This window comes from Dermatophagoides farinae, chromosome 3 (assembly GCF_024713945.1).
Source record: "Dermatophagoides farinae isolate YC_2012a chromosome 3, ASM2471394v1, whole genome shotgun sequence".
Classification (NCBI taxonomy): Eukaryota; Metazoa; Arthropoda; class Arachnida; order Sarcoptiformes; family Pyroglyphidae; genus Dermatophagoides; species Dermatophagoides farinae.
Genome location: NC_134679.1, coordinates 6,490,152 through 6,508,584, shown reverse-complemented (window position 1 = coordinate 6,508,584; position 18,433 = coordinate 6,490,152). Strand labels below are relative to the sequence as shown.

At 31.7% G+C, this 18,433-nt stretch overlaps 1 protein-coding gene across 4 annotated transcripts; it reads left to right on the top strand.

Moving 5' to 3' along the window:
• Nucleotides 1-601: 601 nt before the first annotated feature.
• Nucleotides 602-9,311, top strand: LOC124495109 (uncharacterized). Of its 4 annotated transcripts, XM_047058438.2 has the most exons (5): nt 5,209-5,524; nt 6,350-6,658; nt 6,728-8,041; nt 8,121-8,305; nt 8,380-9,311. In XM_047058438.2, exons 3-5 carry the CDS (start codon nt 6,880-6,882, stop codon nt 8,884-8,886), a joined length of 1,854 nt encoding a protein of 617 aa, XP_046914394.2. In that variant the 5' UTR covers nt 5,209-5,524; nt 6,350-6,658; nt 6,728-6,879; the 3' UTR covers nt 8,887-9,311. The 4 variants fall into 4 exon arrangements, with proteins under 4 accessions (XP_075585060.1, XP_075585059.1, XP_046914394.2 ...); XM_075728945.1 differs by lacking the exons at nt 5,209-5,524; nt 6,350-6,658 and adding an exon at nt 602-1,258 and having other exon boundaries at nt 6,797-8,041; XM_075728944.1 differs by lacking the exons at nt 5,209-5,524; nt 6,350-6,658 and adding an exon at nt 602-1,258.
• The last annotated feature ends 9,122 nt before the right edge of the window (nt 9,312-18,433 follow it).

The following is an 18,433-nucleotide window of genomic DNA, read 5'->3' as shown; positions in this document are numbered from 1 at the left end:
CAAATGCAGCGAATATTCTGTTTTTTTTATAACTTTCTATCAATATATAAATTGTCATTCTGTGTAGAGTGAAATTTTTTTTTCTCTCTTCTTCTCTTTGCTACGCATGATAATAGAGAAAGAGAGAGAGAGAGGAAAAAAGAATTTATGGGATGGAACAGAATTTTTCATGCAGACAGAGAAAATCCAGAAGCTAAAAAGAAAAAAAATTCTCTCTTTCACTCTCTTGTTTGGGTTCTTGCACAAGTGGTACATAATTTTGTTGTTGTTGTTGTTGTTGTTGTTATTGCTCTGCTAATGGTGTGGGCGCCATGCGTTCATCATAGCAGAAGAAGCAATGAAAATGTGTGTGTAAGGATTCCTGTTTTTTTTCTTGATTTGGGACCAATTTTCTCTCTTTCAATTTCAAAAAAAAAAAAAAAAAAATAAAGAGAAGACCCAGAAGGAACCTATTGCACCGATACAACACCAACACACCAACACACACACACACTGACACTGTAGCATTCACCGTAATCAATGTGTGTGTGTGTGTGTGTGTGCGTGTGTGCAAGTTTCAGTCAAAAAAACATTTCATTTGAAATTCAATGATTCAGTAGTGAAGTAGTTGATGTTTGGCATTTCATTTCTGAATTTTTTTTTTGTGTTCATTTGTTTCACTGATGTTGATGACAAACAACAACAACAACAACAAGAACAACGGTGAATCAAAAAGAAAACATCAACATCTAATCTACTTCAATGTGTGTGCGTTTGCCGGTGGATGCAAAAAAAAAAATTTCAAAATTTACATCATAGATAATCCTCGGAAGATGATCTTTCTGTTTTTTTTTCCAGAGCTATATATTACACACAACCGAACACCACTTGATGAATATATCAACCACCACCACCACCACCACCACCACCACAACCACAACCATCCATCCATTATCATCATCAGATTCAACAACAACAAAAAAAACAAGTGAATTTTTATTCAAAACCGAATAAAAATACCTTGGAATATTCTGAATGAGCTTTCCATCATTACTGTTTGTTTGTTTGTCGTCATCATCGTTGTCGTTGTTGCCATTGACAATTAATTGTTTTTTTAAATTTTAATTTTATTCAAAATCAATCAATCAATCAATCCATCACTATCTGGTCGCAAATAAATACATCATGTAAATCAATAATTCTGCATAACAACCACGAATATCTTTGAATATCGAGCTTTTTTTTTCTTCAATAAAAAAAAAATTAAAATTGCATGAAGGTAGGTTTTTTGTTTGGTTTTCTTTCATTCATTTAATATTCACATTCACATTCAATACCACTGTGATGATGAATATTGATTTTTCAATTTTTTCTTTTTGTTTGTTCGGTGATTTTGCACTCGATTCAAATCGATTTTGGTTTCATTTCAAGAGATTCTGGGCACACAACAACAACAACAACGACAACAATATTTTGACATCAGTGAAAAATAAAATTGGAGCAAAAAAAAATCAAAATTCACTCCCAAACAACAAATGGCGAAATGATTCCGTCATGTTTTTTGTTGTCGTTGTTGTTGTTGTTGCCATTATTAATATCTAGTATTCCATTATGAAACACGACAGAATAATTTTTATTCTGAAATTGGAATCGAAATTGACAAATAAAAAAAAAATAAACGAACAAGAGAAAGAGAGAGAAACATCAACATAACATAATAATAACGAAACTGTTATATTTACCGATATGAAAAAAAAATGTTTGAACACTCACACACAGAATGGTAGTACTTTCATTTTTTTTTTTTTTGCTATTTTGTCACATTGTGAAACATGAAAATTTCTTCTTCTTCATCATCATCATCAGAGAAACAAAGATTGATCATTACATGAAATTTTTGTTTTAAATGAAGAAAAAAAATTTGTTTTTTTCAAGTATGAAATTCTAGCTTGTCGTCGTCGTCGTCGTCGTCATCTGATTTATTATTTTTTCAACTGGCTAGATCGGAATAATTTTTTTTTTGAAAACGGACAAATTACTGTCCAATTTATCTTCTCTTCCAACGTTGTTGGTATTGATCAACGACAAAGATTGATTTTTTTCTTTTACTTTCTATTTATTCTTGTTGTTGTTGTTGTTGTTGTTATTGTTATTATCATGTTTATCGACATTATTTGCATAGTATCGATACAATCTTTTGTCAGAAAAAAAAATTTGATGCGGGAAAAAGAATATGAAAAAGGAGAGAGAGAGAGAGAGAAGAAATTCTGATTGTTTTTTTGTTGTTGTTGTTGTCGTCAGGAATTTCATTCCATATATACTGAATTATTATTATTCTTGGAATTTATCTCGTCGATGTCGATGATGATGATGATGGTTGATATTCTGTTGTTGTTTTACTGAAAAAGAAGAAAAAAAAATCTGGATCATTGAATTTTTTTCTTTTCGCTCAGAATATTAGTTGTACCACTTGACTGAAAGATTTATTATTCTGTTGTTGTTGTTGTTTCTCATAAATGAATATGTGTGTGTGTGTGTGTGTGTGTGTGTGCAAACATTGTTCTCCATGAATCAAATAATTTTCGGTCACGAAACACACACACACACACACACAACTGATGCGGATGATTATGATGATCAACCGGACATTAGAAAAAAAATATGAACCACAACAACAACAACAACAACCATATAATGGACTATTCTCATCTATCGATCGATCGATTCGTTAGTTAGTTTTTCTACTTTATGAAACTTTATTCTGATTTATTTTTTTTTATTTGCTTTTCTTTTCTATTTATTTCATTTCACTCTATAATCTCACTATAATTATTTTTTTTTTGTTCATTCTGATTCCGATTCATTCATAACATTTTTTTTCTCGGCTATTTACACACACACACGCAGACATACACATCAAATTGTTTTCATAAATTGAACGTGACACATTTTGATCATTCAATTTTTCTATCATCATCATCTAAAGATCATCATCATCATTATATTATTTCATTCATCTTAAATTACAGTGCAAGAGTGTGTGTGTGTGTTGTTGACACACACACAGAGACACAGAATATTCTGGCAAAATAATATGTATGTATGTTTGTTTGATGATCATGATGATATTTGAGATCGGATAACCAGTACTTGTCGTCTTTTATTTTATTTGTTCGTGTGTGTGTGTGTGTGTGTGTGTATGACGGATACAATAATTTCCCGAATAATAATGATTATTGTCGATCATCATTATTCAGTTTTTATATATCAATTTTGTTTGTGTTTTTTTTTATTTTATTTCACTCTCATTACAAATGTCAAAATGTGACTGACTAACTGAATCGATGAAAGAAAATTGGCTCCAATATTTATCTTGTCCAGTGGTCATCATTATCTCGATGACACATATGATGACAAATAAATTTGTTTTTTTTTCATTGTTTAATATACAATGATAATGATATGTTTACATTTGATCAATTTAATAGCCTAGGATAATCAATTGAAATGATGATCATCATCGATTTTATGTTTCCACACTCGATTTATGGTTAAAACAAAACAAAACAAAAAAGTTTTTTTTCAACTTGCTCAAAATTGTGTAATTATCGATTGAATCGATATTGATTGAGTGATAACTACTAGATCAGGTGCGTGTGCGTGTGTGTGTGTGTGGGTGTGTGCGAAATTTAAGACGTAATTTCCTGTGATACCTGTCTTTATTTATTTATTTTTTTTTTTTTTGAATTTCGGCTATAGTAACCGAACCAACAACAACAGCCAATCAACCAACCAACCAATTGAGAGAAACAGAAACGGTATTGTTTTATTTTCAAGTCAACAAAACAAAACAAAACAAAAAAAAAAATCCAGATTCACAAACCATTTATTTTCGGTTGTAATTCATTTTATTTTCTTTCGTTGATTTGGCCTATTCCATAGAAAAAAACAAAAACAAAAACAAAAAAATCTTAACTCATAACAATCCACATGAGAGAAAATTCTGGTTTTTCTGGTTTGTTTGTTTTTCGTTTTTCGTTTTTGTTGCACACACGTACACCTACAAGTCATTTTTTAATCGATTTTTATCATCATCATCATCATGGAGACAGATGGTAGAGAAAGAAAATGAAACAACGAAAAGAAAAAAAATTCAATGAAAAAAATTAAAAACAAACCACTGTGTGTGTGTGTATTCACCAATATTCATTATTGAAATGAATTATGAAATTTTTTTTTTTGCACACACACACACACACACTAATTAGAATCTGAAGATTTTCTTGATTATCAAAACAAACACTGAAAAACTATCAATAATGATGATGATCATAATACACTTTTAACGACCTAGCAACAACAACAACAACAAAATTGGTTGAGATGATGATTGGTGTGTTTTCGTCAGAGAAAAAAAAACGAAAAAAATTCTATTAATAGAATCGAAGAATCCAGATAAATTCTGTTCTGGTGCTTCACCAAAAAAAAAACCATTTCCAGTTTCTTAGTCCAGAAAACAAAAAAAAATTATTAATCGGTTATGTTGCGTATACACATCAACCAGCAAAACAAAACAAAACAAAAAAATTCCATATTCTATTTCCGTTGCTGTATGGCATCTGGACATGTTTCAATATTCTATTTTCTGGTCATTATTAATTGTAGACAATGAAAAAAAACAAAACAAAACAAAAAAAAACAGAATCAAAAATGTGTGACCAGATCATTTAAGATCAAGTCAAATTGGTGGTCAAATTAATAAATAAAAAACAAAAAAGATTACAACATCCGTCCATGGAAAAAAAATTGAATGAATCGAATCGAATGATAATGGCGATGATGATGACGATAATGTAATGGTAACAATTCATTATTTGCGATAATGACCAAAAATCTCTCTCACTCTCTCCATTTTCGTTTGATTATTATTCACATTGTACTGATTTATCAACGATGACGTTCATTAATTCAATTTAATTTTTGTTTCCTCTCCATTCATAAAATGAGATGAAAAATTTTTTTTTCAAGAATTCCAGTGAAAAAAAATATTTCATTTTAAAAATTTTAATTTCAATTCCTGTCAAAAAAATCATCATCATCATCATCATCATCATCGGTCATTTTTTTGATTCCAGAAAATATTCTATTCACACCAGAAATAAACTACATGCATGAGAAAAAAAAATGAAATGTTCTCCACTGACCGTTAATAATTATATATATTGAAAATCAAAATATCATGACCAACTCGTTTTAATTTCGTGCGGCAAAATTTTTTCGCATCAACACCACCGCCGCCACCACCACCATCATTGCCATATAAAATTGTTTTTGACAAAATCATCATTTCAAATGAAAATTATCCGTTTACTTTTTGACTATATTACTCGGTATCAAATATTCTTGATGATGGTTGTCGGTTACCACGCCCAGCAATTGAAATACTATTTTCTATCGATCGATCACAACAAACGGGTCAACAACAACAACAAAAACGGGAAATGAAAAGCAATAACCGATCAAGACATTTTATCGATGATTTCATGTGCGATATTATAGTTATTATTGCCGCCCATTTTTTTCACACACACACACATGAGATTCAATGTTTGTTTTCGACTATCTAAAAAGTTTGGAATATTCCTTGTTTGTTCCAGGAATTGAATGAGTAATCCCCGTTCAAAAAAAAAATCAACAAGAGATTAAAGAAAGAGAAGGCAACCAAAAAAAAATTCATTTTTCTTCATTCAACCTGGACAAAATTCCTTTTCCAATTCTTATTCCATTTTATTGATTCTGTTCAAGGCAAACGGTTTATTTTTTTTAATATATAAAAAAAACAAAATTCTCATCATCTGCTTCAGGGCATTTTTTCAAAATTTTGAAATTTTGAAATTTTTTTTGATCGAAATCAATCAATCATTATTAATGATGATGATGATGATGATGATGATGACAAAAATCATCGTGCTAATTGATTTTTTTTCTCGTGAAAAAAAAAATAAAATACAAAACGAAATTTACTAATCTGCTAAAATCATTTGGCTAAATTTAGCTAAAAAAAAAAAAAAAAATTTCAGGCTCGTCATTATTGAAAACGAAATTGGGCGCCATCACTTCAGGCGATGAAATGTGTGTGTGTGTGTGTGTGTGAATGAAAAGACTGAAAACATTCCTAAACAGCAATCATAAACGACGATGGAATGGAAAATAAATAAGAAAATTTCATTGAAACTTTATATGTGAATGAACGAGAAATTGACAAAATTTATTGAATTCTATTTTTAAATAATCTTTTTCCACTGATCATCATCATCATCATCATCATCATTATGGTTTGACTGTGAAAAATGATGATGATCCTCAGCAGCAGCTTGAATCCTTGCTTTGGTTCCAAATTCTGGTTCCATATACACATTAATATAGGAAATTTATTTATTTTCAATTGAAAAATTTCCATCTGGCCTAGTAGACTGTGTACTTAGTGGGTTGTTTTTACACACTCATGTACACGACTATAGTAACAGAATTTATTAATTGGCTTCCACCCAATCATCATCATCAATATTAATAGTAGTCGTTAATGGTTTTTTCACTCTCTCTTCATTGTTTTACATAACGTCAGTGTATGAAAATGTATCATCATATGATTGATTTGATATGTAAATATATCCGATCGGTATTGACAATTTCAAATTTCAATTTTTGTTTCGTTGTCTAATTTTTCTTTATTTTTTTGTTTCTCTAGTGCCCTGTGATTGTGATTCCTCTGAAAATCTGGAATAAAATTCTGTTTTTTTTTTAAACAAACAAACAGAAATAAAAGTTTGATGTTGGGTCCGCATTCGATTTTTTGCCCGTTTTCAAAAACCAAATGAATTTTTTTGATATAACCAGAAAATGTCATATCGATTATCATTATCAAAACCATCGAATAGATGGCCATCATCGTTGACATCGTCATCATTGACATCTTCGACGTCAACAGTGGCGATAAATTCATTTCTAATAAACATAATATCAACAATAGCTACGGCTATAGTAGCAGCTGCCATTATTGTTTCGGCAACATCTAGATCATTACCATCATCATCATTATCAATGACATCAGAAACATCTGTTATGGATGTTGACAATTCCAACAACAACAACAACAACAACAACAATGATTCTACATCATCATCAATATTAATGATGGCCTTGATGAATGGTTTTGATGATCATAATGATGACGACGATGATAATGGTTGGCCACCATCATCAACAGAATTGACATCCATCCATCATTTACAACCATATCTTTCTCGTTTATCATCATCATCATCATCAGTGCATTATGGATCCCTGTTGGCGCAAACAACAGATCAACAACCACGAAAACAACAACAACAACATCACCCGATCATATCTCAACATTATCATCCATTACAACAACAACAGAAACAACAGGGCCCACCTTCGCAACTACAACCACAACCACAACCACCACCACCACCACAATATTCACAATACCCTTTTTCTTATAATCCGAACCAGATAATGTGGCCTCCTGAAGATAATTGGAATTCATGGAATCGTGTGTTCAAATTAATATTATTATCATTTGTATCTACCATTGGTTCAATGGGTGCAATATTCATTGTATCCGCTATAACGGTTATTGATACATTTCAAGTACGTGGAAATTGTTTTCTAGTATCATTGGCATTTGGTCATCTATTGGTCACCATATTAATATTACCAGCATCAGCAATAGCCATTATGGCCGATATAACCGAAGATCAGACCATATGTCATTTTCAATGGCTCATTACATTGGCCTGTTTTATTGTGTCCATATTATCATTTTTATTCATGTCGATTGATAATTATTTTGGAATGAAATCATTGATTACATATCAACTTTGTTGTACAAAATGTCGTATTTGTTTTCTGGTCATTTTAATCTGGCTAGCCGCTTTTATCATACCCTTTTTACAGCATTCAAATCATTTTGGTCCAGAATTTTGTAAAGATAAACGCCATTGGAAAATAATGACCGATTATCATCCATATGTATTGGGTATGTTGATCAAAAACAAAAAAAAAACAAAATGAAAGAAAGATGACCATTTTAATGACCATGTTCATTTTTGTTTCAGGTTTTTTAATCATCTGTACAATAATTACATTGGCCTATTTTACATATTCATTATTTATGTATAAAAATTATAAAATTCAATTAGAATCAACACCTGAAGCGGCAAATTTTATTCTCACTGATGGTTGTCTATTACAATCAAATGTGATTGTTTATGTTTGTTCATTGGCAATGTGGCTACCATTGGTATGAAAAAAATGAAATTCTTTCTACAATGAAAACTGTTAATTAATACGTTTCTTTTTTTGACCACCACAAAGATTGTTACAATGGTCGTGGATTCAATAAATCCAGTGCCACAAGATTATTTGGACACCGTATGGTATATAGCCATATCGAATTCATGTTCATTTTCCTATATGTATGCGGCAACAAATCGTGATTTTCGTGATGCATTCAATAAATTATTCTATTATTGTTGCTGTAAATCACATGTAACATTTTCAAGAAAAGGTGCTACAATTCGTCGTACCGTAGCTAATGAATCGATGGGTTTACGTGTTCACATTATACCTGGTTTAAATATTTATGCTCAACGTAAAGAAACAATGAGCAGTGGTGGTGGCGGCGGCGGCGGCGGTTTCGGCAGTAATACAACAGCATCAACATCATATCGTTCCGGCGGTGGAGGTGGTTATGGATCATCATCATTTGGTGGTGGTGGTGGTGGTTTTTTCGGTAGCCATCATGGTGGTGGTGGTGGTGGTTCACATTCAGCCGGACATTATTCCGGTTATTATCGTTCACATAAATCATGCGAGCTTTAAAAACAACACACTACAAACAAAACAAAAAAAACTAATCAATAATTCTCATTTATTTATTATTCTGATTCTGATGAAATTCTGTACAAAAAAAAATCATATCGAACTTATATTGAAATTAAATTAAATATATACAAAAACAAAACAAAAAAAAACATTCGAAATGATTTGAATTTGAATTCAAATTTTTTTTTTTTTTTTTTTGGTTCAAATTGTTATACATTCCACTACTACCACTATTACTACTACTACTACTTATACCCTATGCATATATATACATTATTACATATATATTGATGATAAACATTCAATCAAATTCATATCGTCAATCATCAATAATTGAAAATATATTTGTTGTTGTTGTTGTTGTTATTATATTTTTTTCGTTGTTTATATATTTGAAAATAAAATTTAAAAAGAAAAAAAAATTTCAAATTTTTTAAATTAAATTTCAAAATCGATTTTCTTTTCTTCTTTTTTTTCCCGTACCAACAAAAAAGCAGATTTTCTCTCATTAATCTTTAAAATCAACATTCTAAAAAGGTAAACATCATCATCATGCATGGAATCAAAGAAAATCATTTGATTTATTTCAATGTTAGTACCGGTTTCAAACAACAATGGGCAATGTAGCTCAATCATCATCATACATATTTTTGATGTGTTTTTTCATACCTGGTCATGATGAAAACGATTTATATTACAACCAAGCTTGGTGCAATAAATCTTTTCATTATGATGGAAAAATTTTTAAATCCATGTCACTACTGCTGGTAGACGATGGTGTAGCCATGATAATCACACAATGATATAAGAAAATATTTTTCAATAATAAACAATTAAAAAATATAATGATGAGCCAGAGGGGGTGGTGATCATTAAACAATCAACCACGCTTTGCTACCAAATTTGCTATCAATTTAATATTGAAAATAAACTTCCCAATATTTAGTAACATATGAATTTTTCTTTTATATAAAAAATAAAACAAAACTTAGTATGAAATACTAATGTTCACAATAAATAGTCATCAGGTAAAGATAAAGACATACAGTATAATTTCAACAGTACGATATTGAATGCATGGATTATTGAGGTGATGTGTGATGATAATACGATGACCATGAGTTGTGATCATCACACCTCAAAGTTTGTTGTTTGTGTTTATCAATTATCCGATAACTAAATTATCGGTTATGTTTAAATGTTTGGAATTTATGGAAAATATTATCATCACAATCATTAGTTCCACATGAGGTGAAATTTTGGAGAACCAGGACTTCCACATGAGGTGAAATTTTGGAGAACCAGGACTTCCACATGAGGTGAAATTTTGGAGAACCAGGACTTCCACAGGACTGCCAAGATTTTTACAGGATTCCCGGGGCTTCCACATGAGGTGAAATTTTGGAGAACCAGGACTTCCACATGAGGTGAAATTTTGGAGAACCAGGACTTCCACATGAGGTGAAATTTTGGAGAACCAGGACTTCCACAGGACTGCCAAGATTTTTACAGGATTCCCGGGGCTTCCACATGAGGTGAAATTTTGGAGAACCAGGACTTCCACAGGACTGCCAAGATTTTTACAGGATTCCCGGGGCTTCCACATGAGGTGAAATTTTGGAGAACCAGGACTTCCACAGGACTGCCAAGATTTTTACAGGATTCCCGGGGCTTCCACATGAGGTGAAATTTTGGAGAACCAGGACTTCCACATGAGGTGAAATTTTGGAGAACCAGGACTTCCACAGGACTGCCAAGATTTTTACAGGATTCCCGGGGCTTCCACATGAGGTGAAATTTTGGAGAACCAGGACTTCCACATGAGGTGAAATTTTGGAGAACCAGGACTTCCACAGGACTGCCAAGATTTTTACAGGATTCCCGGGGCTTCCACATGAGGTGAAATTTTGGAGAACCAGGACTTCCACATGAGGTGAAATTTTGGAGAACCAGGACTTCCACATGAGGTGAAATTTTGGAGAACCAGGACTTCCACAGGACTGCCAAGATTTTTACAGGATTCCCGGGGCTTCCACATGAGGTGAAATTTTGGAGAACCAGGACTTCCACATGAGGTGAAATTTTGGAGAACCAGGACTTCCACATGAGGTGAAATTTTGGAGAACCAGGACTTCCACATGAGGTGAAATTTTGGAGAACCAGGACTTCCACAGGACTGCCAAGATTTTTACAGGATTCCCGGGACTTCCACATGAGGTGAAATTTTGGAGAACCAGGACTTCCACATGAGGTGAAATTTTGGAGAACCAGGACTTCCACAGGACTGCCAAGATTTTTACAGGATTCCCGGGGCTTCCACATGAGGTGAAATTTTGGAGAACCAGGACTTCCACATGAGGTGAAATTTTGGAGAACCAGGACTTCCACATGAGGTGAAATTTTGGAGAACCAGGACTTCCACAGGACTGCCAAGATTTTTACAGGATTCCCGGGGCTTCCACATGAGGTGAAATTTTGGAGAACCAGGACTTCCACAGGACTGCCAAGATTTTTACAGGATTCCCGGGGCTTCCACATGAGGTGAAATTTTGGAGAACCAGGACTTCCACAGGACTGCCAAGATTTTTACAGGATTCCCGGGGCTTCCACATGAGGTGAAATTTTGGAGAACCAGGACTTCCACATGAGGTGAAATTTTGGAGAACCAGGACTTCCACAGGACTGCCAAGATTTTTACAGGATTCCCGGGGCTTCCACATGAGGTGAAATTTTGGAGAACCAGGACTTCCACATGAGGTGAAATTTTGGAGAACCAGGACTTCCACAGGACTGCCAAGATTTTTACAGGATTCCCGGGGCTTCCACATGAGGTGAAATTTTGGAGAACCAGGACTTCCACAGGACTGCCAAGATTTTTACAGGATTCCCGGGGCTTCCACATGAGGTGAAATTTTGGAGAACCAGGACTTCCACATGAGGTGAAATTTTGGAGAACCAGGACTTCCACAGGACTGCCAAGATTTTTACAGGATTCCCGGGGCTTCCACATGAGGTGAAATTTTGGAGAACCAGGACTTCCACATGAGGTGAAATTTTGGAGAACCAGGACTTCCACATGAGGTGAAATTTTGGAGAACCAGGACTTCCACAGGACTGCCAAGATTTTTACAGGATTCCCGGGGCTTCCACATGAGGTGAAATTTTGGAGAACCAGGACTTCCACAGGACTGCCAAGATACCCATCAACGGTTTCAAAGATTATGTGAAACTTCTGATTCTTTTTCTGTTCGTTGTCGTCGTAATTGTCTTCGTAATTGTTGTTGATGTATAAGTTCATGTATTATGTTTAAAAACTGTTGTTGTAGTTGTTGTTGTTAGTGAGTAAATGGTTTTCTCTCAGAATGTTTGACGTTGGTACGTCTTTTATGAATTGCCCAAGTGAGCAGATTTTGGGTCTCTTGTTCTCTAAAAATAAACACATGTGGTGGCGTGATAACGTCATTAATGATATCACTACACACATGTAATTTTTTTCAACGTTTTCTTTTTGTATCCATGTACAGTAATACCCCGCTTAACGCGGGGGTTACGTTCCAAAAATTCTGAGCGTTAAGCGAAACAGCGCTAAGCGGGGCTATCTTTACATAATGCATTTTTACCCTTCATATACAATGTAACAATGTAATGCAATGTAGGGTAATTATACAGCGTTATATCGAATCAGCGCTAAACGGGGCAGCGTTAAGCGGGGTATGAGTGTATTTCCATTGATTATAAGTTCTTCATTAAAATATAATTCAATAAAATAATCAAGTCATTTATATCACAAAACATCAACAGTTGTTGTATTAGTTGGAATGGATCCATTTTTGTAATTTGGATAATAATAAAAAATTTAAAAAAAATTAAATGTAAAAAAAAATGTTGAAAACAATGAAAATGATGACGACAATTCTAAAGACTAGTGATATATGATGATGAATGTGTCGTTGTCTTGGAAATTTATACGATTTCTTGGACAGTCCAACTGCCGATCGATTAAAACCACGCCTCACGTTGATAACCAGCTCATCAGCTTATTGACCATTGTTTCAGGTGCATGTTTCGCTACTCGTATCAGTCCCAGCATGTGCAAGGTAATAAAATCACCTTGTTACATTAACTAGTTGTGAACTTTATTTCTGAAAAATGAATGATAAATTTTAGAATATAATGGTTAAAAAAAAGGATTACATACAATACGTTGGTATATCAATCACAATTTTACAAGGATCAAAAAACAAACGATAAAGAAAAACAAACACACACGTCATTCTACATTGAAAGTTCTAAAAACGTGCTCTCCACTATTCTGCCATGTTCACATACGACGTACCGCTACATCACCTTATCACTGTCCTTGATCGAGCATGGTGGAAAGATTTGAAAACAAGCCCATGGCTTAATGCCACGTTTTCTCCATGCTGGATTTTTGCTTGCTGTGGATTTTCTCTTCCCTGCCAGAAAGGAAGTCGATTAACCATAGAAAGGAAGCCTACGTAAAATTTATGCTTTTGCCTGTTAAAGTATTGTGTAAATAACGTCATATCTGAATATCAATTATAATTGTACTCGAACAACGTGTTGTTGTTTTTTTCGTTTTTTTCGAATTTCTTTTCGAACAAAAAGCATAAATTTTACGTAGGTTACCTTTCTAAGGTTAAATATAATGGCTCAAATATTAAAATCTGGCTATCCACTGTTAAATCCGCATTTCGTTCATGTGGTTATTGTTGAATGTTGTTGAGTAATGAAACAACAATGTGAAATAATTAATATAATTAAGAACTTTATATTTGTATAATAATAATATATAAAGTTGACTGTAAATCTTATGAATAAATTACTTCTTCCGTGTTCTTGTTTACTTTATTTTATTCATCTTAGTCCCATTTGTGTGGCCAAATGTTCATCTCGTTTTCATCCATTTGACATCGTTCTGATACGATAACGATATTGCCAACATGTTCTTCGTACAGCCATTTGCCAATCAAGTGATAGGAGCAACACCGATTTCCTTTCGGTACAAAGATTCGTCGCTTTTCAAAGACTTTTAGTCTCGCTTCTATTGGAATGATAAAGTGGGGTACGGAGCACGAATCAATAAGATTCGAGTACCTTGTTTGTTAATTAACCGCCAAAAATGTCAGTGGAGAAAATGTCACGACAAATTTAAAAAAATGTGTAAATATATTCATCACGAATATTTCAAGCGTCAAAAAAAAAAGTTGATATGTGTCGTGGATGGTTGTGGAAAAAAGTTTACATCCAAATCTGGTTTATATAAACACAAAAAAAATCATGCAAAAATTAAAAAATAAAATTAAACCAAGAATTTAGCATGGTTATTTCATTACACATGCTTAAAAATGATTTTCTTTAATCATAATCCATATTTTTCAAAAAATTTAATAATACCATAATAAAATTCCATTTTTCGCACAATAAAGAAAGGATATGGATAAGTTCATCAATGAAATTGGTTTCCATGTTTTTCCTACAAATTGCCTGCTTTATTTTTGTCTATCAAAGATTCAGTAATTTTTTTTTTTAATTTCTACAAACGAACCACACATTCCCTTGATAATTCATTTTTTAAAAAATCTCATTTTTTTCTCATATAAATAAATGATACATTTGATTTTTATTATTTTTTTTTTCATTAAAAACTTTGACTTATATTTTTATTTTCCTGTGTGTGGACAGGAAATTTGAAGAAGAAAGAACTCGATTGAAAAATAACGAAAAGAAAATTATTGAAAATAAAAAAAAAATAATTAAAATGCAAATATTTTAAAAATTGAAATATAAAATACAAATATTTTTATAAATTGATTAGTTTTTAAAATTCAAAAAAAAAAAAATACAAATTGTGTCTCGCGTGTGTGTGTGTTATTTGTTGTAATTGTTGTATTTGTAGTTACTGTAATTGTTGTATTTGTAGTTACTGTAATTGTTGTATTTGTAGTTACTGTAATTGTTGTATTTGTAGTTACTGTAATTGTTGTATTTGTAGTTACTGTAATTGTTGTATTTGTAGTTACTGTAATTGTTGTATTTGTAGTTACCGTAATTGTTGTATTTGTATAACTGTGTAATTGTTGTATTTGTATAATTGTTGTAATTGTTGTATTTGTAATTGTTGTAATTGTTAAATAAAAGAGAAAATAAATTTAACTGATTAGTTTTTAAAATTCAAAAAAAAAAAAAAAAAAAATACAAATTGTGTCTCGTGTGTGTGTGTTATTTGTTGTAATTGTTGTAGTTGCATTTGTATCAATTGATGTCGTTGGTTGTCATCCATTTTTCTAAATTGAATATAAAAATAAATATCATTTGAGTATAAATAAAAGAGAAAATAAATTTAACTGATTAGTTTTTAAAATTCAATAAAAAAATACTTGTTATGCATAGCTTTCTTCAGCTACGGAAACGGATACGTACTTTGAAGTTAGTGGAATATAAAAATAAAATAAAATTAATAATTAAAAATTCAAACAAAAATGAAAAATGAAAAAAAATTGCAAAAAAAATGGTGAAAATGACGAACAAGTAAATATGATCGTGAATAATGTGGTTATGATCGTGTTTATTGGATAAAATTATGCTTTTTGTTCGAAAAGAAATTCGAAAAAAACGAAAAAAACAACAACAACACGTTGTTCGAGTACAATTCTAATTGATATTCAGATATGACGTTATTTACACAATACTTTAACAGGCAAAAGCATAAATTTTACGTAGGCTTCTTTTCTATGGTTAATCGACTTCCTTTCTGGCAGGGAAGAGAAAATCCACAGCAAGCAAAAATCCAGAATGGAGAAAACTTGGCATTAATCGATGGGCTTGTTTTCAAATCTTTCCACAGTGATAAGGTGATGTAGTGGTACGTCATATGTGAACATGGCAGAATAGTGGAGAGCACGTTTTTAGAACTTTCAATGTAGTATATGACGTGTGTGTTTGTTTTTCTTTATCGTTTGTTTTTTGATCCTTGTAAAATTGTGATTGATTGTGATATACCAACGTATTGTATGTAATCCTTTTTTTAACCATTATAATCTAAAATTTATCATTCATTTTTCAGAAATAAAGTTCACAACTAGTTAATGTAACAAGGTGATTTTATTACCTTGCACATGCTGGGACTGATACGAGTAGCGAAGAAACATGCACCTGAAACAATGGTCAACAAGTGGATGGTTGATAATAATGACACAATATCTTTATCAAGACGATCCATTTTAAATTCCGATAAATCCGGTTTGAATGTTATACGAGTGAAATCTTCCGTTGCATTTGTATTGATTTCAGGATCTTATTCTCATCATCTTCATCATTGTCATTCGATGGTTCTACTGGAATTATTATTTTTTTTGTTGTGATTGGTCGTCATCGGTCAGTTGTAATTGATCCAATACTTGAGCCATTTTTTTGGTCATCAATTTTTTTAAAGCTTTGAACAGATTTTTGTTGTGGTTTTCGATATGAACGTTTTTCCCGTAATGGTGTATGACCATTTTGATATAAACATCATAATTTTAGGACCCTTTATCTTGTTCATATTATTTTTCCAAATTTGTACAAATAATTTATGATATTCTTTGCATGATGCTTCTACTTTGAATTTTTTACTGAAAATGTTACATAATTTGACGCATAATTTAATTATATCATGATTGATTTTCTGATTTACACACACGCGAGACACAATTTGTATTTTTTTGAATTTTAAAAACTAATCAATTTATAAAAATATTTGTATTTTATATTTAAATTTTTAAAATATTTGCATTTTAATTATCTTTTTTTTTTATTTTCAATAATTTTCTTTTCGTTATTTTTCAATCGAGTTCTTTCTTCTTCAAATTTCCTGTCCACACACACGATTCTATTTTTTTTTATTTATTATTTTTTTTTTTTTTTTTTTTGAAGAAAAATAAAAATCAAATGTATCAATTAATTAAAAGAGAAAAAAATGAATAATCAAGTGTGTGGTTCGTTTGTAGAAATTAAAATTAGAAAAAACTGATGAATTTTTGATATACAAAAATAAGGCAGGCAATTTGTAGGAAAAACATGGAAACCAATTTCATTGATGAACTTAGCCATATCCTTTGCTTATTGTGTATTTGAATAATAATAATGAGAATAAAGCATAATCTATCTATTTGCAACAGTATCCAAAACATTATCAACGCTCGGAATATCACATTTGGACACACAAGACCAACGAGCGTAGATCAAGCATTAGTTGTGTCACGTGCAATGGACAACATGCCACTTGCCTATGTGACAAAGCAACAATCAACATATCGGAGATGGCAGATGATGGTACAAACGATGAAGACCAATTCGATGATAACGACTTAGTGGCTTACCATTCTATATATGCGTATGTGTGTGTGTATGTGTGTGCGTGTGTTGTTTGCTGACAAGACACTAAAAACGCCAAAAAAAAACAAGCAGCTAATTGAATACCCTTCAAATCAGCAATAGCAGCAGCAATAATCGATAATCAAACACACACACACACAGACTTTATCATCAAATAAACTATAGTGGTGGTGCTTGGTTGTTATGATTCTTGAATTTTATTATTACCATGATGGCAAATTTATAAAGCGGATTTAAAAATCGGATCTTATCGGATAGAGAAGTATTCTGGTCTATTGAATCGTGAAAAAAAATGAAAAAAAAAGTTTTTTTTTTGGTTATGAAGAATAAATCTTATATATGTATATATATAAGAAGAAAATCAAAGATGACAAAAAACAGAAACAACGACGATGATGATGAAATCTATCCATAGATATAAAGAATACACAGAATGCAAGAATTCATGGGCAAATAAATAAATAAATAAACGAACGAACTAACGAAAAGAAATTCGGTCTCCACTTAAATATTCTTATATTATTATTTTTCTCTCCATTTCTATACTGATTATGATTATGGATGCATTAATATTTCTTTTTCATTGTCTAAAAATAGCAAAAAAAAAAAGAAAAGAAAGAAACGAAGCAAAATAATGATGAAACATTACCTCAGTAGTAAGAATAGTATAATAAAAGAATTTCAGAAATCATGGAACCAGAAAAATAAAATGGTAGCAAAAAAAAATTCCTATTCCAAACGGCGGCAACTGCTGCTGCTGCTGCAATTATTCTGCAGTATAGAATTTCTTTTTTTTTGTTGTTGTTGTTTGTTTCGCCTTTGGTTAAATAAAAACAAAAACAAAAAAAATGGAATATTTTCATAGACAATGTGTGGGTGTGTGTGTGTGTAGCAATGTTTTACAATCTTTTTTTTTTGATTTTTGTTGTTGTTGTTGTCGCTGATTATTGGTGGATTATGATAATAAATGGATTAATTAATCAATATATTAATTTTATATCCGATTTAATATCATCGATTAGCGTTTGTATATGTGATTGGTAGACAAAATGATGAATAAAGTACAAATTCAGTCAAACAATGGAAAAAAAATGTAAAAATTGCATCATTTGGTCGTAATTCGATATAATCAGTCACTGTGATAAGA